The sequence below is a fragment of the Hyla sarda genome, chromosome 3 (genome assembly GCF_029499605.1).
Source record: "Hyla sarda isolate aHylSar1 chromosome 3, aHylSar1.hap1, whole genome shotgun sequence".
In the NCBI taxonomy this organism is placed as follows: domain Eukaryota; kingdom Metazoa; phylum Chordata; class Amphibia; order Anura; family Hylidae; genus Hyla; species Hyla sarda.
The window spans coordinates 157,010,654-157,037,402 of NC_079191.1; the positions used below are offsets into that span (position 1 = coordinate 157,010,654).

The 26,749-nt window shown below is 43.2% G+C and overlaps 1 protein-coding gene across 1 annotated transcript in view; it reads right to left on the reverse strand.

Annotated features, from left to right (window-relative positions):
• The window catches only part of LOC130361806 (T-kininogen 2-like), a 54,107-nt gene that overhangs the window by 23,596 nt on the left and 3,762 nt on the right, over positions 1–26,749 (reverse strand). Inside the window, exons 2-7 of the mRNA XM_056565314.1 lie at positions 19,208–19,318; positions 9,488–9,575; positions 6,197–6,226; positions 5,053–5,228; positions 4,439–4,549; positions 3,762–3,846 (exon numbers count right to left, since the gene is read on the reverse strand). Coding sequence (XP_056421289.1) covers positions 3,762–3,846; positions 4,439–4,549; positions 5,053–5,228; positions 6,197–6,226; positions 9,488–9,575; positions 19,208–19,318 — 601 coding nt within the window. The remainder of the gene's footprint in view (positions 1–3,761; positions 3,847–4,438; positions 4,550–5,052; positions 5,229–6,196; positions 6,227–9,487; positions 9,576–19,207; positions 19,319–26,749) is intronic.

Below are 26,749 nucleotides of genomic sequence, written 5' to 3' on the forward strand. Positions count from 1 at the left end.
CACACAGGTGGATTTACAGTGAGTTTCTCGCTGCAAGTTTGAAATGCAGCAAATTTCCGCTGTAGCTCAAAACTCGCTGTAAACCCGCCCTGTGTGAATGTACTCTAAAAACACTACACTACACTACACTAACACATAATAAAGGGTAAAACACTACATATACACCCCCTTACACTGTCCTCCCAATAAAAATGAAAAACGTATTGTACGGCAGTGTTTCCAAAATGGAGCCTCCAGCTGTTGCAAAGCAACAACTCCCAGCATTTCCGGACAGCCAGTGACTGTCCAGGCATGCTGGGAGTTTAGCAACAGCTGGAGGCACCCTGTTTGGGAATCACTGGCATAGAATACCCCTATGTCCACCCCTATGCAATCCCTAATTTAGTCCTCAAATGCGCATGGTGCTCTCTCACTTCAGAGCCCTGTCATATTTCAAGGAAACAGTTTAGGGCCACATATGGGGTATTTCTGTACTCAGGAGAAATTGCACTGCAAATTCTGGGGGACTTTTTTTCCTTATGAAAAGGAAAAGTTGGGGGCTTCACCAGCCTGTTAGTGTAAAAAAATTAACATTTTTACACTAACATGCTGGTGATGCCCCATACTTTTTATTTTCACAAGCGGTAAAAGCAAAAAAAGACCCCCAAAATTTGTAACGCAATTTCTCCTGAGTACGGAAATACCCCATATGTGGGCGTAAAATGCTCTGCGGCCGCACAACAAGGCTCAGGAGTAAGAGCGCACTATGTGCATTTGAGGCCTAAATTGGTGATTTGCACAGGGGTGGCTGATTTTACAGCGGTTCTGACATAAACGCAAAAAAATAAATACCCACATGTGACCCCATTTTGGAAACTACATCCCTCATGGAACGTAACAAGGGGTATAGTGAAACTTAACACCCCACAGGTGTTTGAAGAATTTTCATTTAATTTGGATGGGAAAATGAAAAAAAAATAGTTTTCACTAAAATGCTGGTGTTGCCCTAAATTTTTCATTTTCCCAAGGGAAAATAGGGAAAAAAGCCCCCCAAAATTTGTAACCCCATTTCTTCTGAGAAAGAAAATACTCCTTATGTGGTTGTAAAGTGCTCTGCGGGCGAAGTACAATGCTCAGAAGAGAAGGAGCGCCATTGGGATTTTGGAGAGAGAATGTGGCCGAAATTGAAGGCCATGTGTGTTTACAAAGCCCTCATAGTGCCAGAACAATGGACCCCCCCACATGTGACCCCATTTCTGAAACCACCCCATCACAGAATTTAATAAGGGGTGCAGTGAGCATTTACACCCCTGACAGATTTTTGGAACAGTGGTCCGTGAAAATGAAAAATTTTATTTTTCACTTGCACAGCCCACTATTCCAAAGATCTGTCAAATGCCAGTGGGGTGTAAATACTCACTGCACCCCTTATTAAATTCTGTGAGGGGTGTAGTTTCCAAAATGGGGTCACATGTGGGGGTCCACTGTTCTGGCACCACGAGGGGCTTTGTAAACGCACATGGCCCCTGACTTCCATTCCAAACAAATTCACTCTCTGAAAGCTCAATGGCGCTCCTTCTCTTCTGAGCATTGTAGTGCTCCAGCAGAGCACTTGATGTCCACACATGGGGTATTTCCATACTCAGAAGAAATGGGGTTACAAATTTCGGGGGTCATTTTCTCCTATTACCCCTTGAAAAATTTAAAATTTGGGGGAAACGCAGCATTTTAGTGAAAAAACTAAATACATTTAATTTACATATCCAACTTTAATGAAAAGTCGTCAAACACCTGTGGGGTGTTAAGGCTCTCTGTGTCCCTTGTTACGTTCCTTGAGGGGTGTAGTTTCCAAAATAGTAGGCCATGTGAGGTTTTTTTTTGCTGTCCTGGCACCATAGGGGCTTCCTAAATGGGACATGCCCCTCAAAAATAATTTCATCAAAATTTGCTTTCCAAAAGCCAGATGTGACTCCTTCTCTTCTGAGCATTGTAGTTTGCCCGCAGTGCACTTGACGTCCACACATGGGGTATTTCCATACTCAGAAGAAATGGGGTTACAAATTTTTGGGGGCATTTTCTACTATTACCCCTTGTAAATATGTAAAATTTGCGGGAAAAGCAGCATTTTAGTGAAAAAAAAATGTATTTACACATCCAACTTTAACGAAAAGTTGTCAAACACCTGTGGGGTGTTAAGGCTCACTGTACCCCTTTTTACGTTGCTTGAAGGATGTAGTTTCCAAAATAGTATGCCATGCGGGTTATTTTATATATTTTTTGCTGTCCTGGCACCATAGGGGCCAGGACACCATTGAAAAACTATTCATTTTCTTACACGTTTTTTTGTATTGAGATATTAGGGAGCATCTGTAAGGGCCTTTCAGTTATCTCTCACTGTTTAATCTGTATGTATTTATATCATAATGAATGTATATTTTTTACATAATATCACACAATTTCACTGATTGGATATATATAACACTTCACTCCATACTAACATAAAAGGCTTACTACAGGTTAACAGTACAAACCCTATTTTAACTGCTTTAATTTTAATGTACATTTATTTTAAACTGATTGGACACTTACTGTATATTCATATTCCTACTCACTCCTCATATTCCATACTTTTTACCTGAACACTCCACTCCAGTGACTTCACTAGAGAACAGTATTTCCCTTCTGTATTATATTTCTTTTGTTTCTTATTACTGCTTTATCACTTTACATTTAATGGTGTCTTAAAAAACGTAATGCATATATGTAAGGCTACTTTCACACTGCCGTTTGTTTCTGTAGGATCGCGAATAGCAGGAGAAAAATTTGTGTTTGCACAAATTTTTCTCCCGCTACTCGCCGCTAAAAAAGAAAGGGTCCGTCGGGACCCCATCATAGTGAATGGGGTCCATTGGGACCCATCGTCACCCGTTGGGACCCGTCAGGTCCCAAAAGCAGTGTGAAAGGAGCCTAAGATTATGAATTTAACTAGGATTTTTTTTCTTTCAAAGATGCTTAGAATGTAGTCTTTCACTGGGTTGTATAGAAGGAGCTATGAAAGAAATTCATGATAACATTTCTTATTTCTGAGGCCAATGTATAGCATTATATTGCCTAAAAATACCATGTAAATGTTGTATTTTAGTCATCATAGCGAATATCTGATAATTAGTACCATAACTGTAAGAAGATGATATGGCAATGAAACAAGAGGTCTACTGCTGGCCGCAAAGTCTTATCTAAATAAAATGGCAGTAATATGCACATTAGCTAAAAGATACAATACACATTGGGGGAATTTATTAAGACTTGTACAGCAGAAACCCTAATTTTATGCACTTTTTGTTTTCCTGTAACATGGCATATTTACTATAATTTACACAAGGATTTAGTTATGACTGCAATCTATGTCATAGATTTCAGTCCAATGGTTGCAAAGTTGGGCAAAATGTATTTACAGGCTTGCGCCTTGAAATACTTTTGGCGTATCATCTGCCAGCTTTCTTTTACTTAAGAGCGGCATGTCAAATGACGGTTTTAATAACTTTTCCCCTTTTTGTAACCTATTCTAAATGTACACTTTTATATGATCATTGCAATAACTTCTTACTAGGGTTGAAACATTAACACTGGCAGGATTCCTTAATCTTAGTGGTTCTATTTAAAAAGGTTAGGTGTCTTCTATTCCTATGCAATAAAGCAACAATGTTTTTTTCCTGTAGAAACAATGAATATCAACGTGTTCCTAGATATGTATATGCTATTTCCTATCTGCATATTCTTACCTGTGCTTGAGTGGCAATTTAAAAATATATCCTTGATTTCTTCATTTGGTGTAACAAACACTCGGGTAATACAATTACCATCTTGCTATAAAAATACATTTAAAAGAGAAATTACAAAATATCCTTGCTTAATGGAACTGCAAATAGAACTGTGGTAAATAGGCACATGTTCAGTCATACACAGCAATGTTACAGTGTGACAAAATAAGGAAAACTAAAATGATGTTCCCTAAAGCTGGCCACACATGTAAATAGACATAGGGGAGATTTATCTCCCCCATAAAGGACCGAATCCGCCAATTTCAGCTACATCAGGCGACAATCTAGTGTACATGGGCAAAGGATCTGGCATTCTGAAATCCTCTGTGTTAGGTAAATGTTGCCCTTAGGAAACGACAGGGACATTAATATTGGTGATTAGGATAGATTGTAATTATCAGTTTATTTTTTATTTTTTTAATGCTAAGACATTGTTCTTTTATAGCAGGATAATGGACACAATAGGAAGCAGTTCAATAATTTAGCTTGGAGCAGATGCCAAAAAGGGCAATAATTGTTAAGCTTCCATTTTGGACCAGAAGAAATTTAGCACAAAATTCATGTGGTGTGGAATGTAACTGTGGAATATAACATTTATCTACATCACTAAAGATGAACAATTCAATAAACCAACTTACCCCATTTTTGTCAAGTGAGCATTCTGCTGGAGACCATTTAGGAAATACATTTCTGGAGCAATTTGTTTGGCGGATTTTGTACTCGAGTATGTAGTTCCATCCACTTACAACCTAAAGCATATATTATATTAAATAGATAAGAAGCTATGTTGTACAAATTAGTAATAAAATATATAATCAATATAACACCACATGGGGTTATCTTTTTTTGTTTAGTGGATTACAAATCTGGAGTGAGGGATTTTATGTTAAAAAGACTGAAATGATAAATTCATCTACAAAAGGAAGTACATATACTTTACTTTTATACATTGATAACTGATTTACATAAGCTAATTTTTCTAAATACAAATACATGATATACAAGCGGAGATTTTATCCACTTTAATACAATGCCCAAAAGTCTTAGCTCCAAAGTACAATGAGAAAACACTTCTTATTAATTCACTCTGAATAATATATACACATTGCAACGAGAACAATAATAAATTGAGTATAAAAATACTCACAGGAGTACAAGTCTTTCTTTGCTGTGAGGGTTATGTAGGCTGTGGGAAGTGTCACTTGTATCCACTACAATGTATTCAATGTTTATTGGAACAATCGTTTCTTACCTGTTGCTCCGCCTTTGCAAAATTTTCAAGGTCAAAGTGGAATTGGTGGTTTCCCACTCTATTCATTTTTTCAATTGCCGACTGAATTATTGGTAACAACATCTCACTTTTGGTGTCTATGATGTGATAGCTTCCCAGGAGAGAGCGTTGGACAACCGACACAGTTGGCTCTAAAACTATAAACATTGTAGGTGCGTGAATTATTTTAGAAGCTAGACTTCTTGATTTTGATATGTTGTAAATCTTGGCAAAACATTAACCTTTCTAATATACTGTGTGATAGGACAGGGGAGAACACAGAGGAGTCCTATCAGGCAAGAGAGAGCACAGAGGTGTACTATCAGACAGGAGAGAGCACAGAGGAGTACTATCAGACAGGAGAGAGCACAGAGGTGTACTATCAGACAGGAGAGAGCACAGAGGAGTACTATCAGACAGGAGAGAGCACAGAGGAGTACTATCAGACATGGAAGAGCACAGAGGATTACTATCAGATAGGAGAGAGCACAGAGGAGTACTATCAGACAGGAAAGAGCACAGAGGAGTACTACAGACAGGAGAGAACACAGAGGAGTACTATCAGACAGGAGAGAGCACAGAGGAGTGCTATCAGACAGGAGAGAGCACAGAGGAGTACTATCAGACAGGAGAGAGCACAGAGGAGTACTATCAGGCAGGAGAGAGCACAGAGGAGAACTATCAGACAGGAGAGAGCACAGAGGAGTGCTATCAGACAGGAGAGAGCACAGAGGAGTACTATCAGACAGGAGAGAGCACAGAGGAGTACTATCAGGCAGGAGAGAGCACAGAGGAGTACTATCAGACAGGAGAGAGAACAGAGGAGTACAATCAGACAGGAGAGAGTACACAGGAGTCCTGTTAGACAGGAGAGAGCACAGAGGAGTGTTAGCCCACCCTCACTTACTGGACTTTGTCCATGCCTGTGCTTCAGCTTGGACAAAGTCATGATTTTATAAACCATGATATCTATAAAAAGGAACAAAAATTTTCTTATAAAGTATATTAGAAAGGTTAATGTTTTGCCAAGATGTACAACATATAGGAAGGTTTTGTATTTGACAATGCCCATTTAAACTATATTTTAAACACAGAATAGTTACAAAGTATAGAAAAAAAGGTTTACCTAGTATCTTTGGTGTTTTTGGCTGCCACCCTATAAAAAGAACGAATACAGTCACAATGTATGACAGTTTGGCAGCTACAATTTATATTGACATGTTTATCCGGGGTAACAAAAACATTTCTTAAATTTTTTTTCACATTTGTTAAAAAATTGGCACTAATGAAACTATAATGAATAATAAAATAATAATAAACATCTTAGTTTACCATGAAATTGAAAGTTATCACCCCACCATCTATAGGAGGAAATGTTACATTGGAAACATATTTTTTAATTGGTTGTAATCACTTTTCTATGTTTGAATTTACATTTATGTGATGTTTTTCAAAGCTGTACTTTGAAACAGTGGAGGTGCAGTTACAAATACATGTGCTTCTTGTTTTACTTTATAGACTCTCAAGTTGTACATCACTGAAACAGCAAAGTAAGAGGTGGGGTTATCTGATGTCACTGCTTATCTAGTGCTTGTCTCATAGACCTTGGTGGGGCAATCACTCTCTTCTTCAGTAAATAGAAGAGAAGGTACATGAATTAAGTAAATGGCACATAAGGCTAAATAAATTAACCCTCTCCTGTTCTATGATGTATAGTTGTGTCATAGGCGGGAATATGTTATTACAAAATAATGTATAATTACGTCATAACAAATAAGTCTATGAAGCAAGAACAAAAGCTGTGCTCACTTCATAGACAGAGAGAAATGGCCGCTATCAGGACTCACTTCTAATGCCGATGCCCAGCATTAACCCATTAGATCACACAATCAAAGTTGATCATGGGATCTAAACGTCAAACTTGCTGGTGCTGGTGAGTGTGTGTGTGGGTGTAGGTGCTAATTTGGACCACCGTGAGTTAATCGCAGGGTTCTGATCAGCTGTGATGATGGCTTGATGATCCCTACCTGCCTCTGTGTCATACAATTGGCACTTTAGGAATACAGGCACCCACCGCAGCCTGTATAAGTAGAGCACCAATAACACTGATCCATGGTATTCCATTAAACAGTGTAAGCAAAAATAAAAAAATTGTTAAGAAAAATTAAAAATATATAAATGTGAACATCTCGCCTCTATAAAAGTTTTTATTCACCCCCTTTTGCCATTTTTCAAATAAAATAATGTACATAAAAATAATCACATTTGGTATTGCGTTTGTACGAACTATTAAAATGTAACCTTAATTAAACTGTGGGGCAAATAGTGTAAATGGAAAAAAATAACAATTTCCAGAACTGAATATTTTTCATAATTTCACATACCAGAACAAAATAAATAAAAAGCAACCAAAAGAGCCTATCAAAACAAAAATGGTACAGATAAAAATTTCAGATCACGAATCAAAAATCGAGCCCTTTTACAACCCTGTTGCTGTGCCCTGGTACTTACCGCACAGCGACGTATGTGTACATTGTGTGGTTCCATGATCACCACACCTCATTTGGACCTTATGGATAATTGCAAACATTAGCAATCACGCTGATTTACACTATTAACCCATCAGATACTGTGCTCATCATTGATCATGGCATTTAATCTATGTGCGGGGCTTGGGGGACTTTTCCCCGAGCACGATTGCAGGAGTCAAGATGGCAGCCAGAGGTCTCTTTACATCCTCTATGTTGCTCTTCCGAGATTCACATATATGATCTGCCTTCTGGCATACTATACAAATGGATTGCAGATCACATAGATCAGTGTTATGCCAATGCATAGCACTGAACAGTATATGTAATCAATACATTCCTATAAATAGTTCCCTGTTAGGAGTTAAAGAAATAAAAAAAATATTAAAAATAAAAAAAAAAAGTGAATAAGCCCCACCCCAATAAAAAATTAAGTTACCCTTTTTTTTTTTACCTTTTACTAATAAAAATAAGTAAAAAATAATTAAAAATAATTAAATAAATAAACATAAGTATGGCTAAGTGCAGAAATGTTCAAACTATTTAAATAGAATGTTCATAATCCCATATTAAAAATAGTTTGCTGCGTGCGTGATGACTCACGATACAGGGGCTAAGTATTGTGAAGTATCAGCTCCGCCCCTCGTGACGTCACACTCCACCCCCTTAATGCAAGCCTATGGGAGGGGACATTGCGGCCAGGGCCGTGACGTCACAATACTCCTGCCCCTATATCGTGAATCATGCATGACTCAAGGGGGCTGCAGGAGAGATTGAGGGGGTAGTTTTCCTTTAAATTTCCTGCAACAAATAATAATTATTTGGTTGTGCAGTACATTTATGGATGAATAAATAAAACAGTTATGCCTTTTTAAAAGGCGAGAAGGTAAAAAAAAAAAAGTTGGTTGTGTCCTCAAGGCCAAAATGGCTTTGTCCTTAAGGGGTTAACAGTTGTGATTGCATTGACCTAAAACCTGAAGATAACATCATTTGAACCATAAAGTATACTACGTTGAAACGAAACCACCCAAAAGTTGCAATTATTCTTTTCAATTTCGCTCCACAAAATTTTTTTTTGGGCCTCGTAGATCTTGTTATACCACTACTGGGGCTGCTGGAATGAGATAATTCCTTTAAAATGTTCCCTTAATGTATTTTGGAGTAAGTGAGGAGTTTTCCAAATTGTGAGCTTACTCTTTCTGACAACAGCCCTTATTCTGTAGTGGACCTGGCAATGTATAAGCAACATGACCTAAGTTTTTTTGGATGGCACATCCAATGTGAAAAGGGACCAACTTAAAGGGGTACTCCGGTGAAAACCTTTTTTCTTTTAAATCAACTGGTGGCGAAAAGTTAAACATATTTGTAAATTACTACTATTAAAAAATCTTAATCCTTCCAGTACTTATTAGCTGCTGAATGCTACAGAGGAAATTCCTTTCTTTTTGGAACACTGATGACATCATGAGCACAGTGCTCTCTGCTGACATCTCTGTCCATTTTAGCAACCATGCATAGCAGATGAATGCTAAGGGCAGTATGGTGGCTCAGTGGTTAGCACTGCTGCCTTGCAGTGCAGGGGACTTGGGTTCAAATCCCACTAAGAACAACAATAAATAAAGCGTTATTATTATAATAACATCAGCAGAGAGAACTGTCCTCGTGATGTCATCAGAGAGCATTCCAAAAAGAAAAGAATTTCCTCTGTAGTATTCAGCAGCTAATAAGTACAGGAAGGATTAAGATGTTTTAATGGAAGTAATTTACAAATTTGTTTAACTTTCTGCCACCAGTTGATTTAAAAAAAAAAAAAAGGTTTCCACCGGAGTACCCCTTTAACTGTACAACTAGGTAGCCAGTGATGTACGGTTATATTGTATTGTACATACCTTTGGCAGTAAAACAGTTTTGCCAAATAACCTTCTTACTATTTGTTTCTGTGTTGACTAAAACATGTGCTGAGCATTCACCAAAGTCCTGGAAAGAAAAAAAAGATATATGAGATAGTTTTTTAAATATTGTCCACCCCATGTTAGCTGGGTGGGTCGGTGGGTAAAACAAAAAAACTTCTCACCGTGCCCAGGCAGAGTCTGGTCCAGTTATGTCTGTGCCGTAAGTGGCATGATGACGTCATATCATTGTGCCGTCTACGCCATGATGCAGCCATCCTGCAGGTGCTGGAGTTGGTGGCAGGGCTGGGTGCTCCTAGCTTTTAGCAATGTCACTCTGCAGTTTTTCTGTGTACTGCAAACACTGCATATCAGGTCCTGATACTAGTGTCAAGACCTTGTGTGCTTGTGGTGGAGGGCAACCCAGTCACCACCCCTTCTTCCTCTGCTCTGAGGATTGGCCCTGCATCTAGTGGCCGAACATGGGCCGTACACTTGTGGCTTACAGGGCATGCAGTTTATGGGGAATTTTCCTGGTATGCTAGTAGGCCAGTCCAGCCCTGTTGATGAGCATCAACAATTCTTCTTCTGAGGTCCTCAGATGTGTACTTTCTTCATGACATGAGAAAAACGTCTGATGGGAAGACATCCTGGCGGGGTTGACTTTGTGGCCAGGGAGGAAAAAATTGATTTATTGGCTCAAATGGCGCACTCCCGGAGACTTCAAATAGTGTAAAACAGTGCTGTCTTTATTGAATATAAGAAAGGCAGTTTACAGTATGGACAACGCGTTTCAAAGGTTGTACCTACTTCTTCAGGTCCAGTTACACATTGTACATAGTTCACACTTTATATACACAAATTGGAATAAAAAAAATGGTGCAGTGAGGGTCACGGGGTCAGTGATGATGTCACGCAGACCTGTGGCTCTCTGAACAGTAACATTTGGCTTTTGGTTCTAAATATGGTACCTTTACCATCAAGGAATTTTGTCCATTGAAGTCAATAGGCTGGCTAGAGCCTCTGTACATTACGTGTACAAATGCTAAGCAGTGAAGTGTATGGTTGAGACGATTCCCTGGGCAGGTCTAACTGAACGCTAGATAAACCTTTACTTTGTTGTGTTCTTTAATTATGATGGGCACATCTAGGTCAGTATGTTAACGAGGGGACCATACATGGAACTCAGTTGATTGAGAAAGACAGATCTGTTTCAAGTGGCGGGGGAAAAAAACAAACAAGGGGTCGGCATGGGAAAATACAGTGTGATGAACATAACATTACAGTGTGGTCAAAGGGGTACTCCCCTTGAAAATTTTTTTTTTTTTAATCAACTGGTGCCAGAAAGTTGAACAGATTTGTAAATTACTTCAATTTAAAAATCTTAATCCTTCCAGTACTAGGAAGCAGTAGGAAGTTCTTTTCTTTTTGAATTTCTTTTCTGTCTGACCACAATACTCTCTGCTGACTCTGTCCATTTTAGGAATTGTCCGGAGCACGATAGGTTTGCTATGGAGATTTGCACCTACTCTAGACAGTTCCTAAAATAGACAGTGGTGTCAGCAGAGAGCAATGTGGTCAGACAGAAAGGAAATTCAAAAAGAAAAGAACTTCCTCTGGAATATACAGCAGCTGATAAGTACTGGAAGGGTTAAGATTTTTAAATAGAAGTAATTTTCATATCTGTTTAGCTTTCTGGCACAAGTTGATTTAAAAATTTTTTTTTTTCCAGTGGAGTACGCCTTTAAACATAACAATACAGGAAACAGCCAGTAGATGGCAGCAAAGCATAATTGATTCATGTAGTGTAAGAATCATGCCTGTAAAACGAATATAGATGAAGATGATGATTATGGGTACATGTGTACCAGGTAGTGGTACTAAGCCATATGATTAATTATAAACCCAAAAGAAAAAGGAGCTACTCAAAGTATGTGAAAAAATAAAAATATAATATTTATTTCACAATACAGTGGTCCCTCAACATATGATGGTAATTGGTTCCAGGAGGACCATTGTATGTTGAAACCATCATATGTTGAGTACATATGTCTATGGAAAACTGGTAATTGGTTCCTGAGTCGTAATCTGAAGTTTTTAGCGGTACCATTTTTGTATTGATCGGACTTTTTGATCACTTATGAATTTTTTATGGTATACCCTATTTTGGACCTTGGAATTTTTTTTGCGTGTACGCCATTGACCATGCGGTTTAATTGATGATATATTTTTATAGGTCGGACATTAACGCACGTGACGATACCATATATGTTTATTTTTATTGTGTTTAATTATTTTTATATGTAATTTGGGAAAAGGGGGGTGATTTAAACTTTTAATAAGGAAGGGGTTAATGGGTGTGTGTTTTTAAACTTTTTTTTTTATTTTTTACACTTTTAGGAGGAATCATTGGGTTCCTCATACAGATAAATATGTGATCTGTGATCTGTGCTCTATTGATAAAGCCTGGCACTGCCAGGCTTTATCATTCAGAGCACAGCAGCCAGCATGGAAGCAGAGGTAAGCCCTCCAGCTACCTCCACAGTTGATTGCCCCCCGCAATCGCGCTGCGGGAGGGCGATCCACCCTACTGGACCACCAGCGAGTGTTCAAAGCTTCCTTTAGATGCCGCTGTCAGCTTTGACAGCGGGGATCTAAAGGGTTAAAAGCCGCCCACGGCTATCGCCGCATGTCGGCTATTAACGCCGACCCCCCAGCTACAGGAATCAGCTGGGGGCCGGCCGGTATGGCACGAGCTCCAGTCAGGGGCCATACCCCGTTAACGGCACATGGACGTGTATACATGTCCATGGTCGTTAACAGGTTAAGGGGTTCGGGGGTTAATGCGTTCTTAGAGAGGACTCACCACTCGGCCCGCAGCAGCCAGTCACTACGCGGCAATGTCATGTGACGATGTAACGTCACATGACATACCCGCGAGACTTGAAGCTCCGCTCCTCCGCGATTGAAACAGCCAGGCGCGGCGCCCGGCGGCAGCTGCAGCAACCAGTGCCGCCGGAAAACTGTTTATTTTCATGATGGCCCGACAAAAAGTATCGTATGTCGATACTGCTTTTAAGATACGATGGCCTCTGAGAGGCCATCGTATATTGAAAATAACGTATGTCGAGGCCATCGTATCTCGAGGGGTTACTGTATTTAAAAACACACAGTGCAATTTAAAAAGGAGGAATACGGCACAGACAGGCGGCATGCCTGGGACATTAAAGGGGTACTCCGGCTCTAAGACATCTTAACCCCTATCCAAAGCATAGGGGATAAGATGCCTGACCGCGTGGGGTCCCGCTGCTGGGAACCCCCTGATCTTCCACGCCGCACCCCGTTAGATCAGCATCAGTCTGATTACTAGCGATCACAGGGACGGAGCACCCCTCCGTAGGCTTGCATTGAGGGGGCGGAGCCGTGACGTCACACGGGGCGGAGCTGTGACGTCACACGGGGCGGAGCCGTGACATCACTATGCTCCGTCCCTGTGATCGCTAGTAATCAGACCCGGAGCGAGCACACTCCGGGGGCTGATGCTAAAGGGGTGCGGCGTGGAAGATCATGGGGGTCCCCAGTGGTGAGACCCCCACGGTCAGGCGTCTTATCCCCTATCCTTTGGATAGGGGATAAGATGTCTTAGCGCCGGAGTACCCCTTTAAACAATAAATGTGCAAAGGATGCTAACACACATTAAGTAAACACATATATGACTGCTGAATCACATAGTTGCAGATGAGGGCAAACTACTAATAGTGGTATGTTTAGGGAATATATCCAAAGTGTAAGTGCAAACAGGACAAAGCCTAAACAACAGCCATATGGCATTGACATATAAACATATACGTACTGCAGTATATATGGAAGGAACTACAGGTCCCAGGATGCCGCCACCCCGTTATTTAGAACGCTGTTATTGTTTTGTTATTGAAGTTAGGGTGTCTGGAAGTACCACTCTGATGGTGATGTAAGGATGCAGGAGCGGACTAGGACTCATGGGAGGATATCTGTCTGAGTATTCACTGGATGGGGGTAAGATGAATGGTGGGGTGAGAGGCGGTCTGGGGCATCGGATGGGGGCCAGATAGGCAGGAGTGGGACTGATGGGGTTGATAAGGGATGACGGTGTGGATAGGTGGTTAAATGAGCTCGGTGGCTTCATTAACCCCGTGTGGCTGAAGCGTGCCAAGTTGGAATATCCAATACATCTCCCTCCTTGTCAAGGTTTGGGTTCTGTTGGAGATGTGATTGGGAACATAATCGATGGGACAGATGGTGATTGGATGGAGGTTGTCTGGATGTTTTTCTGCACAATGTCTGGAGAGACTATGTAGGAGGCATTTCTGTTTGATGTTGTTTCTATGTTGGTTTAATCTGAAGTGCAGTTCCTGACTGGTCCTGCCAACATACTGTTTGCCATAGATGAATGAGATGACATAGATGACAAAGCTGGATTTGCATGTGAGATGATGTATGATGGGGAAAATTTCACCTGTGGTGGGGTTGTTGAAGTGCTCTTTTTTGTGTGATATGGCATGACAACCAACATAAGAACCTTTCATGACATCATGGCAGAGGAACTATCCTATACTAAACTATCCACCCCTATCCGGCACCCCAGGCCGCCCCCACCCCACCATTCATCATACCCCCATCCATTGAATACTCAGACACATATCCTCCCATGAGTCCTAGTCCGCTCCTGCATCCATCACCATCACCATCCAAGTGGTACTTCCAAACACCCTAACTTCAGTAACAAAACAATAACAGCGTTCTAATTAATCATATGACTTAGTACCACTACAATTTACCTGATACACATGTTCCCAAAATAATCATTATCATCATCTATATTCGTTTTACAGGCATCATTCTTACACTACATGAATCAATTATCCTTTGCTGCCATCTACTGGCTCTTCCCTGTATTGCTATGTTTAACCACACTGTAATGTTATGTTCATCACACTGTATTTTTCCATGCCGACCCCTTGTTTATTTTGCCATGCCATATGACACAGATCTGTCTTTCTCAATTAACTGACTTCCATATATGCTCCCCTCGTTAACATACTGACCATCATAATTAAAGAACACAACAAAGTTGAAGCTTATCTACCATTCACTTAGACCTGCCCTGGGAATTGTCTCAACCATACACTCCACTGCTTAGCATTTGTACTCAGCCACGTAATGTACATAGGCTCATCACTGACCCCGTGACCCTCACTCCCGCCGTTTTTTAAATTCCAATTTGTGCATATAAAGTTTGAACTATGTACAATGTGTAACTGGACCTGAAGAAGAAGGTACAACCTTTGAAATGTGTTGTCTGTACTGTAAACTGCTTTTCTTATATTCAATAAAGACAGCACAGTTTTACACTATCTGAAGTCTCCGGGAGTGCGCCATTTGAACCAATAAATCAGATTTTTCCTCCCTGGCCACAAAGTCAACCCCGCCAGGCTGTCTTCCCACCAGCTGTTCTTCTCCTGCATCTGCATAGCAGGACCGATGGTCGACTGCCTCCCGACACGGAACAATTCTTGCAAGCGCTAATCAGTGTTGTGCCTGCCCGCACAACATGCAAAGGTGAGCAATCTACCTAGATCCCCTAACTTTCATCCCGAAATATCTGGGATTAACTGCTCTATCAGTGCCGCTTCTGCTTTTTTCTCCTTCTCGATTCTTCATGACATGATGCACTTTATCAAATGTGTGTGTGAAGATCAGACTTTGATAGATCCCTGTTCTTGAAATAAAACAGGTCACCTACTCATACCCAATTGTCATCCCCTTCATTGAAATCACCTGACTCTAATTTCACATTCAAGGTAACTGCTAAACCTAAAGGTTCACATAATTATGACGCTCACAGATATGTAATATTTTGTTCAATAAATAAATGACCAAGTCTAAAATTTAAAGGGGTGAATTATTTAATTTTTTTTTAAATCAACTGGTGCCAGAACGTTAAACAGATTTGGAAATTACATCTATTTAAAAATCCTAACCCCTTCATGACCCAGCCCATTTTCACCTTCAGGACCTGGGCATTTTTTGAAAATCTGACCACTGTCACTTTAAACATTAATAACTTTGGAATGCTTTTACTTATCATTCTGATTCCGAGATTGTTTTTTCGTGACATATTCTACTTTATGTTATTGGTAAAATTTCACTGATATTTGTATCCTTTCTTGGTAAAAAATCTAAAAATTTCATGAAAATTTTGAAAATTTAGCATTTTTCTAACTTTGAAAGTCTCTGCTTGAAAGGAAAATGGATATTCCAAATAAATTACATATTGATTCACATATACAATATGTCTACTTTGTGTTTTCCAAAAGTAAAAACTTGTCAATTTTTTTATGCAGACACCAGAGGGCTTCAAAGTTCCACAGCAATTTTCCAATTTTTCTCAAGATTTTCAAAATCGTAATTTTTCAGGGCCCAGTTCAGGTTGGAATTGGATTTTAAGGGTCTTCATATTAGAAATACCCCATAAATGACCCCATTATAAAAACTGCACCCCCAAAGTATTCAAAATGACATTAAGTAAGTGTTTTAACCCTTTAGGTGTTTCACAGGAATAGCAGCAAAGTGAAGGAGAAAATTCTAAATCTTCATTTTTTACACTCGCATTTTCTTGTAGACCCAATTTTTGGATTTTTACAAGGGGTAAAAGGAGAGAAATCACCCTAAAATTTGTAACCCAATTTCTCTCGAGTAAGGAAATACCTCATATGCGTATGTAAAGTGTTCGGCGGGCGCAGTAGAGGGCTCAGAAGGGAAGGAGCGACAATGGGATTTTGGAGAGTGAGTTTTTCTGAAAGGGTTTTTGGGGGGCATGTCCCATTTAGGAAGCCCCTATGGTGCCAGAACAGTGGACCCCCCCCACATGTGACCCCATTTTGGAAACTATACCCCTCATGGAATTTATTAAGGGGTGCAGTGAGCATTTACACCCCACTGGTGTTTGACAGATATTTGAAACAGTGGACTGTGCAAATCAAAAATTTTATTTTTCATTTTCACAGACCACTGTTCCAAAAATCTGTCATACACCAGTGGGGTGTAAATGCTCACTGCACCCCTTATTAAATTCCGTTAGGGGTGTAGTTTCCAAAATGGGGTCACATATGGATATTTATTGTTTTGCGTTTGTCAGAACTGCTGTAACAATCAGCAACCCCTGTGCAAATCACCTCAAATGTACATGGTGCACTCTCCCTTCTGGGCCTTGTTGTGCGCCCCCAGAGCACTTTGCGCCCACATATGGGGTATCTCCGTAGTCGGGAGAAATTGCGTTACAAATTTTGGGGGTCTTTTTTCCCTTTTACCTCTTGTGAAAATGAAAAGTATAGGGCAACACCAGCATGTCAGTGTAAAAAATTTATTTTTTTACACTAACATGCTGGTGTAGACCCCAACTTCACCTTTTCATAAGGGGTTAAAGAAGAAAAAGCCCCCCAAAATTTGTAAGGCAATTTCTCCCGAGTACGGCGATACCCCATATGTGTCCCAAAACTGTTGCCCTGAAATACGACAGGGCTCCAAAGTGAGAGAGCGCCATGCGCATTTGAGGCCTGAATTAGGGATTTGTATAGGGGTATTCTATGCCAATGATTCCCAAACAGGGTGCCTCCAGCTGTTGCAAAACTCCCAGCATGCCTGGACAGTCAATGGCTGTCCGGCAATACTGGGAGTTATTATTTTGCAACAGCTGGAGGCTCCGTTTTGGAAACAGTAGCGTACCAGACGTTTTTCATTTTTTGGGGGGCGGGGGGCTGTGTAGGGGTATGTGTATATGTAGTGTTTTTTACTTTTTATTTTAGGTTAGTGTTAGTGTAGTGTAGTGTTTTTAGGGTACAGTCACATGGGCAGAGGTTCACAGCAAGTTTGACGCTGGAAGTTTGAGCTGCAGCGCAAAATTTGCGCCATCTCAAACTTGCAGCACTCACTGTAAACCTCCGCCCATGTGAGTGTACCCTGTACATTCACATTGGGGGGGGGGGGGGGGGCAAACATCCAGCTGTTGCAAACTCCGAGCATGCCCTTTGGCTGTCCGTGCATGCTGGGAGTTGTAGTTTTGCAACAGCTGGAGGAACGCTGGTTTGGAAACACTAAGTTAAGTAATAAACTTTCAAGTGTTTTGCAACCAAACTTAGTGTTTCCAAACCAGTGTGCCTCCAGCTGTTGCAAAACTACAACTCCCAGCATGCATGGTCTGCCAGTGCATGCTGGGAGTTATAGTTTTGCAACAATTGCAACAGCTGGAGGCACTGAGGTAGGAAACGGACAATGTTTCCCAACTAGTGTGCCTCCAGTTGTTGTAAAACTACAACTCCCAGCATGCCCAGACTGCCCAGGCATGCTGGAAGTTGTAGTTCGGCAATATCTGAAGGATCAGATGTTGCCGAACTACAACTTCCAGCATGCTTGGGCAGTCTGGGCATGCTGGGAGTTGTAGTTTTGCAACATCTGGAGGTCCACAGTTTGGAGACCACTGTATAATGGTCTCCAATCTGTGCTCTTCCAGATGTTAGAGAACTACAACTCCCAGCATGCCTGGACAGACTGAGCATGCTGAGATTTGTAGTTTTGCAACATCTGGAAGAGCACAGATTGGAGACCATTATACAGTGGTCTCCAAACTGTGGACCTCCAGATGTTGCAAAACTACAACTCCCAGCATGCCCAGAAAGCCAAAGGCTGTTTGGGCATGCTGGGAGTTGCAGTTTTGAAACTCTCAGAGGCAGCAGTGAGATCGCTTTACGGCGATCTCACTGCTGCCAATGAAGATGCCGCACTGCTGCCGGAAACTCACCTCCGGGACGCAGCGCCGCCGGGACTGCATGGAGGACGCTGGGACCACCGGGACCGCTCGGGACATCGCATGGATGGGTAAGTGACTCCGGGGGACGGGTCAGGGACACTTAGCAGAGCGGTGTGTGTCCCGATCCCCGTGATCCGGACTCACACACCGCGCTGCTAAGTATTTTCATAGCGAAACGCTGCTATCAGCTAGTCAGATTTGACCAGCTGATAGCAGCGATCGCTGGGGGGGGTGGGGGATGAAACCCCCCGTGGTCGCACGGTAAGATGGCTGGCTATCAGTGATAGCCACCATCTTTCCAGGCGCTGCGGGGTGCCGCGAGTAGCGGCAGTAATGTTCATGACGTACCTGTATGTCATGGGTCGGGAACACCTTGCCACCCATGACGTACAGGTATGTCATAGGTCGGGAAGGGGTTAATCCTTCCAGTACTCATTAGCTGCTGTATGCTCCACAGGGAGTTCTTTTCTGTCTGACCACAGTGCTCTCTGCTGACACCTCTGTGCAAATCCCAATAGCAAACCTTTAATGCTCTTGACAGTTCCTGGCATGGACAGAGGTGTCAGCAAAGAGCACTGTGGTCAGACAGGAAATAAATTTTGAAAGAAAAGAATTTCCTGTGGAGCATACATCAGCTGATAAGTACTGGAAGGATTAAGATTTTTTAAATAGAATTCATTTACAAATCTGTTTAATGTTCTGGCACCAGTTGAATAAAAAAATAATAATAATAATGTTTTTCACCGGAGTACTCCTTTAAGTCATTTGTTTGATTAGGTTTTCTATCTGCTTTGTGCTTTATCTATCCCACTATATAACTTGTTTTGGTGTAATTCACAAATAATAAAAAAAGTAATAAACTGGACAAAACTTACTGCTTCATTTGCTTTGAAGGCACATCTTTGCCAATATATGCCATTTTTTACTCCACACACAGTTTCCTGCATTTCGAAGGTGATGAAAAATGTAACTCTGCCACTTTCCTCCTGGATGGAAAAATGGAAAAACAGCAAATATGTCATACAATGGTCTTTCTTCATAATAGAAAAAAGAAAGTGAGAAAGCTCCTCCCTGTTTTTCACTATAACCTCTTTTGGTTGCATAGACACAACAGAGAGTGTAAACGAGACAGCCTAAAAAAGGGCTTCAGATATATCAAAGTGTCTCAGGCTGTTTGATAAATTGGGTGCATCTTTACACTAGCTAGACAAAGTTTAGAATACCCCTTAATTAGCTTACTGTACATTAAAATTTTGCTGCAATTTTTTGGCACACAAAGTCATACTAAAGCCATGCCGCATTCTCTACCCACGTTCATTTCACAATAAGCTTTGTCACCCTGTTGAAAGAGGTATAAAGATATCTAAAAAATTATGTGATGTCCCAGTACATGTACACGGTCCTGTACTACCTGTAGGCCCTGTCAGGTTGAGTCCCTCAGTGACCTGTTGTCTCCCTGTTAGTTTTATATGGTGTGTATATCACTTTAATGCATAGACAGTATCCCTATGTAAAGTTAGTATAAAGGACCTGTGGGAGGTCTCAAGGACCTGTGAGTAAGTTTGTCACAGTCACATGATTTGTTATGCAGTCACATGATTTGTTGTCACATGTACTCCCAGAGAGCACCAGCTTAACCTATGACCCACAGCTTGACCAATGGGCTTTAGTCCGGCCCCCCACTATATAAAGGGGTGGCCATTTGCAATTCTCACTCTTAGACCCTACCATCTGCTCTGAGAACCAGAGATCTCAAGACAAGTGATCAGCATCTGGAAGGCCCAAAAGCTTTAGTCTCTCCAGTAAGTCTCCAGTCTATGTCTGCTGTCAGTGAAACTAGTCAAGTCCGGTCCCCGCCGCTAGCCGGTTGGGGACCGGACCGGGATGCCTGCTGGAATCATTCAGCAGGCATCCTGGCACATCGCCGAGGGGCGTCCTGAGACCCCCCCATGTCGGCGATCGCAGAAAATCACATGTCAATTCAGACATGCGATTTTCTGCTATTCCGGGCTGATCGGGTTTCTGGTGACCCGATCACCCGGAAAATAGGGAGGATTGGAGCTGTCAGTGACAGCCCCGATCATCCTGAGGGATAGGAGCGAGGTCGCAGTGCTGCGATCTCCTCCTATCCCCTGCCATTGGTCAGAATTGAATTCTGTCCAATGGCAGCGCAGGACAGTGGGTTGCCATGGATGTTGGGCAGATGCTTCTATGTTGGGCAGAACGGGGGGAGAAGAGGGAGGTCGCAGTGGTGCCCAAACGGTAGCCCTCCAGATGTTGCCAAACTACAACTCTCAGCATGCCAAGACTGCCCATTTTCATGAAAATTTTGAAAATTGCTGCTCTACTTTGAAGCCCTCTAATTTTTTCAAAAAGTAAAAATATGTCCATTTTATGATGCCAACTAGAGATAAGCGAACTTACAGTAAATTCGATTCGTCACGAACTTCTCGGCTCGGCAGTTGATGACTTATCCTGCATAAATTAGTTCAGCTTTCAGGTGCTCCGGGGGGCTGGAAAAGGTGGATACAGTCCTAGGAAAGATTCTCCTAAGACTGTATCCACCTTTTCCAGCCCACGGGAGCACCTGAAAGCTGAACTAATTTATGCAGGATAAGTCATCAACTGCCGAGCCGAGAAGTTCGTGACAAATTGAATTTACTGTAAGTTCGCTCATCTCTAATGCCAACATAAAGTGGACATATTGTATTGTATTTGTGAATCAATATAAAATTTATTTGGAATATCCATTTTCCTTACAAGCAGAGAGCTTCAAAATAAAAAAAATGCAAATTTTTCAAAATTTACCACTAACATGTAGAATATGTCACGAAAAAACTATCTCAGAATCAGAATAATCGGTAAAAGCATCTTAGAGTTATTATTGCTTAAAGTGACGGTGATCAGAATTGCGAAAAAGGGCTCAGTCCTTAAGGTGAAAAAGGGCTGCATCCTTAAGGGGTTAAAATTGCAGTGTTGTCGATGGCAAAGAAGTTTACAAAAGTTGGATTTACAATGTGCAAGATTAGAACGGAAGTAATGTTGTGCGCCAAAATGTCTGTTGTACCTGAAAGAGTTAAAGATCTGCTGGAAAAGCATGCCAAAGGTTCCCGTCAGAGCCAACTTCCCACCCCCGGGTGGGGAAACAATGTCGTGATGTCCAGTCCAAAATGGAACTTGAAAGGTCTTCCCCTTGTTGCCAGGGGGCGGATGAAGAGAATGCACTGCTGAGTCGCTTCCGGTCCCAGGACCCACTGATGACGTCCTTCCGGCTGGTGACCATCTTGTTGGAGACCAATATAAAAGGCAAAGCAGAGTCTGACCTCTTCAGTCTACCAGAAGTGCCGGCGGAGAGCAGGTAGATGGTGGAGGTCCAGCAATCCACATGTGCAAGTCCCAAGATGGAACCGGAGCCGGCCTCCGAGGAGGCTAAAGCAGGAAGATCCCCGGGAGAAGTTGTGCCACGAGTTCCGGGGATGGCGCTCGACTCCAGAGGTTCCGGTCAAGTACCCGCTGCTACGCAGACTCTGCCGATGCTTCTATCAAGTAAGTTGCTGGTAATGGGGGGCCCCTAGGTATACCCGTTAGTGTCCAACGTTGCCCCCAGAGATTTCCAGCCCAAAGGGGAGACATTACCTAGGAGGTCCCAACAGGTACAGCCCAGGCTGCCGCGGCCCCTGCAATCCTGGCCGCTGCAGCTCTTAAAAGGCCAGCCCCCTACCCATCAGTGAAAGGGTTAGCCCCGAGACAAAAACGGTGGACCAAAATCGGGGCGCATGCTGCCGTGCCAATGGCAGATGGCTACTTCTTCTGTCTCAGTTGCACCGTATCTTTAAAAAACTGCAACAATCAGGATAAACAGACTGTTCCTGCCCCCTATCAACAAGTCTGTCAGATCCACACAAAGATGATGGAAACTATGACCCGAGAGGTTCAAAAGCAGGCCCTTAAAGAACTTGTTAACAAACTGATTCCAGGCACCATAGCCCAATTGCCTGGGGGCCTGACCCAGCCCACTCTAGCAGCCACAGAGCTGAGGCCGGGTCTACAAGCCTCCAGAGGCGTATCCAAGGGGCCAACTATGGCCCTACCCTGCTTGCCCAAGTAAAAAGGACTTGTTGGCCTCCTCCTTCCAAGTGTTAAAGGAGCTGTAACCGAAGAGAAGCAACCTGATCCCTCAGCGATGAATCTCCAGTACCAAAGTGATCCCTCAGCGATGGATCCCAAGTACCAAAGTCGTTCCAGTCAAGGTTCCTGTACAGATGTGCCCAGGTCTACTCATATGAGCGAGGAGGTTTGGCCTGACCACCGGCCTACTCCAGCTGTCAAGGAGGTTTGGCCTAACCAACGGGTACCCACAAAAGTGCCTAGGCCTACTCCTGCAGTGGCGGAGGTTTGGCCTGAAGAGCAGGCACCAACCAGTAATCCCTCTGGGGCGCAAGCTGCTGCAGTGCAGGTGGTGGTTACAGTTAGTCCCACCATCACTAATTCCAGTTTGTACCACATGTATTGGGACACCAATATTGACACCGTGCAAGGGGCCCGGTCTCGCAACCCTAGGTTCATCTCACAGCCTAGGACCCGCCATTCACTTGGTGGTCCACCACAAATATGATGCAAGGCTTTTCAACCTTTTTTGGCATTCGTTATTCCACAAATCTGACTCCTTAGCAATAGAAAATCTGACACACTTATAGATGTTCTCATTATGAGCAGGACTTCTCAGATCCTCTAGGTCTGTTGGATAGGTAGGTAAAGGCTTGCCTCTTCCCAACCTCTGCACTTCATCTACTATAAACCTTTATTCCTCTAGAACATACTTTGGAACTATCCTCAACTTCATCCAAAACCAAGATCAAATGGATGCAAAAAGTAAGATAAGTCCACTACATGGATGGCACAGTAAAATATTTCTTTCTTGAAACCATAGAACTTAAACACTACACATACTGGCCCTGTCTGGGACCATGGTGTTGTAATAATACAAAATAAAATAAATGGATTAATGAATTGGCACGGGGGGGGGGGGGGGTTAATGAATTGGCACAGGGATAGGGAGGAGGGCAGGGGGAGTTAATGAATTGTCAGGGGGGGTCTTAATGAAATGACACAGAGGAGAGGAGGGGGGTTAGTGAAATGGCACAGGGGAGGAGGGGAGGGGCTTAATGAAATGGCACAGGGGGAGGAGGGGAGGGTGGGGTTGATAAAATGGCACAGGGGGAGGAGGGGGGTAATGAAATGGCACAGGTGATGAGAGGGGGCAATGAAATGGCACAGGGAGGGGGTTAATGAAGTTAATGAAATGGCTAAGGTGATAGGGGGGTTAATTAAATAGCTGAGGGGAGGGGGATTGATGAAATGGCACAGGGGGATGGGGGGGCAATAAAAATGGCAACGCACAGGGGGATCAGAGGGGGAGGGGTAATTAAAATTGAACAGTGGGATCAGAGGGGCCACCAAATCCCAATCCCCCCTCTCATTCCCCCCTGTGCCAGTTCAGCCCCCCCTCTAATATCCCTGTGCCATTTCAATTCCCAGTCCCCCCAACCCCTCTGATTCCCCTGTGCCATTTTAATTCCCAATTCCCCCCTCCGATCCCGTATGCCATTTCATCCCCTCCCCCTATGAGAAGAAGGAGGGGATTTAAATGGCTCAGAGGGGGGAATTGAAATGGTACAGAAGGGGGGGGGGATTGTGAATTGAAATGGCAAAGGGGGGATCGGCAATGGAGAGCACTGGAAAAATGTAGAGTCTAACATGTTTGTCCCGCAGATGCTGAAGAGATGAAGTTTTGACTGGGAGAAGACATCATAGCGGTCTGAGCCGGATGGAGAAAAAAAAGAAGAAGGATGCCACTGATCTGAAAAGATGTAATTGTGAGTCCCTAAATGTAATTGTAATCACTTATAAGGTATACAGATCTGTATACAGATCTTTATACAGCTGGTATATACCTCTATATGGTCCTGTATATAATCCCTTATATGGTATACAGATCCTGTATACAGCTGGTATATACTTCTATATGGTCACTGTATTGGGGGGGGGGGGGAGAGGGGGTGAGGTAGTAGTGGAATTATCCAGTCACTAGTCGCTTTATTGTGTAATGGTCCTTGTGTGGTTGTATTATGTGTCCCTTATATAGGTGTATTATTGATAATATTTATCTTGTTATACCTGTATTATTGGTATTGTTGGTCTCAGTATGCCCGATCTTGGTAGGTAATAATAATGTAAGGTAATATTTGCTCCTTGTTTAGTGGTATCAATTGGTACCTGCATGACTAGTATATTTAGGTATATTTAGGTAAAAATACATATGTTAACTAACTAACTATATATATATATATCAGTGTTTCCCAACCTTTTTAGGCTCGGGCACCCCAAAAAAAGGGAAAAGCACTACGGGATGGGGGTGCTGCTACACTGCTGCTTTAGATAGCAACTCATGGGTGACAGAGGGGTGTACATGGGTGGCAGAGGGGTGTAGAGGAGTGTACATGGGTGAGAGAGGGGTGTAGAGGAGTGTTAATGGGTGACAGAGGGGTGTAAAGGAGTGTACATGGATGATAGATGGGTGTACATGGGTGACAGAGGGGTGTAGAGGAGTGTACATGGATGACAGAGGGGAGTACATGGGTGAAAGAGGGGTGTAGAGGAGTGTACGTGGGTGACAGAGGGGTGCTGAGGAGTGTATACGGGTGACAGAACGGTGAAGAGGAGTGTACGTGGGTGACAGAGGGGTGTAGAGGAGTGTACATGGGTGACAGAGGGATGTAGAGGAGTGTACATTGGTGACAGAGGGGTGTAGAGGAGTGTACATGGGCGACAGAGGGGTGTAGAGGAGTGTACATGGGTGACAGAGCGGTGTAAAGGAGTGTACGTGGGTGACAGAGGGGGTAGAGGAGTGCACATGGGTGACAGAGGGGTGTAGAGGAGTGTACATGGGTGACAGAGGGGTGTACATGGGTGACAGAGGGGTGTAGAGGAGTGTACATTGGTGACAGAGGGATGTAGAGAAGTGTACATTGGTGACAGAGGGGTGTTAAGGAGTGTACATGGGTCACAGGGGTGTAGAGGAGTGCACATGGGTGACAGGGGTGTACATGGGTGACAGAGGGGTGTAGAGGAGTGTACATGGGTGATAGATGGCGTGTAGAGGAGTGTACATGGGCAACAAGGGTGTACATGGGTGACAGAGGGGTGTACATGGGGGACAGAGGGGTGTAGAGGAGTGTACATGGGTGACAGAGGGATCTAGAGGAGTGTACATGGGTGACAGAGGGGTGTAGAACAGTGTACATGGGTGACAGAAGGGTGTAGAGAAGTGACAGGGGTGTACATGGGTGACAGAGGGGTGTAGAAGAGTGAACATGGGTGATAGGGGGACATAGGGGTGACAGAGGGATGTAGAGGAGTTTACATGGGTGACAGAGGGGGGGGGTGACAGAGGGGTGTAGGGGGGTGACAGAGGGGTGTAGGCAGGTGTACATGGGTGACAGATGGGTGTAGAAGAGTGAACATGGGTGATAGGGGGCATAGGGGTGACAGAGGGATGTAGACGAGTTTACATTGGTGACAGAGGGGGGGGATGACAGAGGGGTGTAGGGGGTGACAGAGGGGTGTAGGGAGGTGTACATGGGTGACAGATGGGTGTAGAAAGGGACCGAGGGGTGAATAGGGGGTGGACATGGGTGAAAAGGATGTGGTTGGGTGAGGGTTGGATGGGGGGTGAACATGGATGACAGGGGGTCAGAGGGTTGGACAAGGGAGACAATAGGGTAAAAGAGGGGTGAACAGGAGTGACAGAGAGGGGTGGACTGGGGTAACAAAGGAACAGAGGGGTGAATAAGAGGGTGAACATGGGTGACAGGGATGGACAGGGGGTGGACAAAGCCGACATGGATGACAGGAGGGTGGACACGGGTGACAGGGATGGACAGGGAGGTGGACAATGCAGACATGGGTGACAGGAGGGTGGACATGGGTGACAGGGAAGCACAGGGAGGTGGAGAAGGCAGACATGGATGACAGGAGGGTGGACATGAGTGGTGAAGGGGGGGGGGGCTGGTGCACAGTGTTGAGAAGGGGCAACAGAGGGGTGGAAAGGGTACAGTACCTTAAGCAAGTCGGAACGGGAATCCGGCGCAGCTTGCAGTTCCACAGCACAGGAATCCGACGCCGGCATGTTATAGTTGTAGCAGGCCACCATTTTCGGCTCACTGTGCCACAAGTGGGAGGGAGACACGGGGGGCTTCCCTTCCCCCTTGCGGCACCGTGAGTCATAGATGTGCTGGCCGGGGCGGGACATTTAAAAAAAAATAAAAAATTATGAAAAATACACTGCAAAATCCAGCTGCACCCCGGGCAGTGCCGAGTGCCTAGTGTGCCCAGCACCCCGGTTTGGAATCACAGAA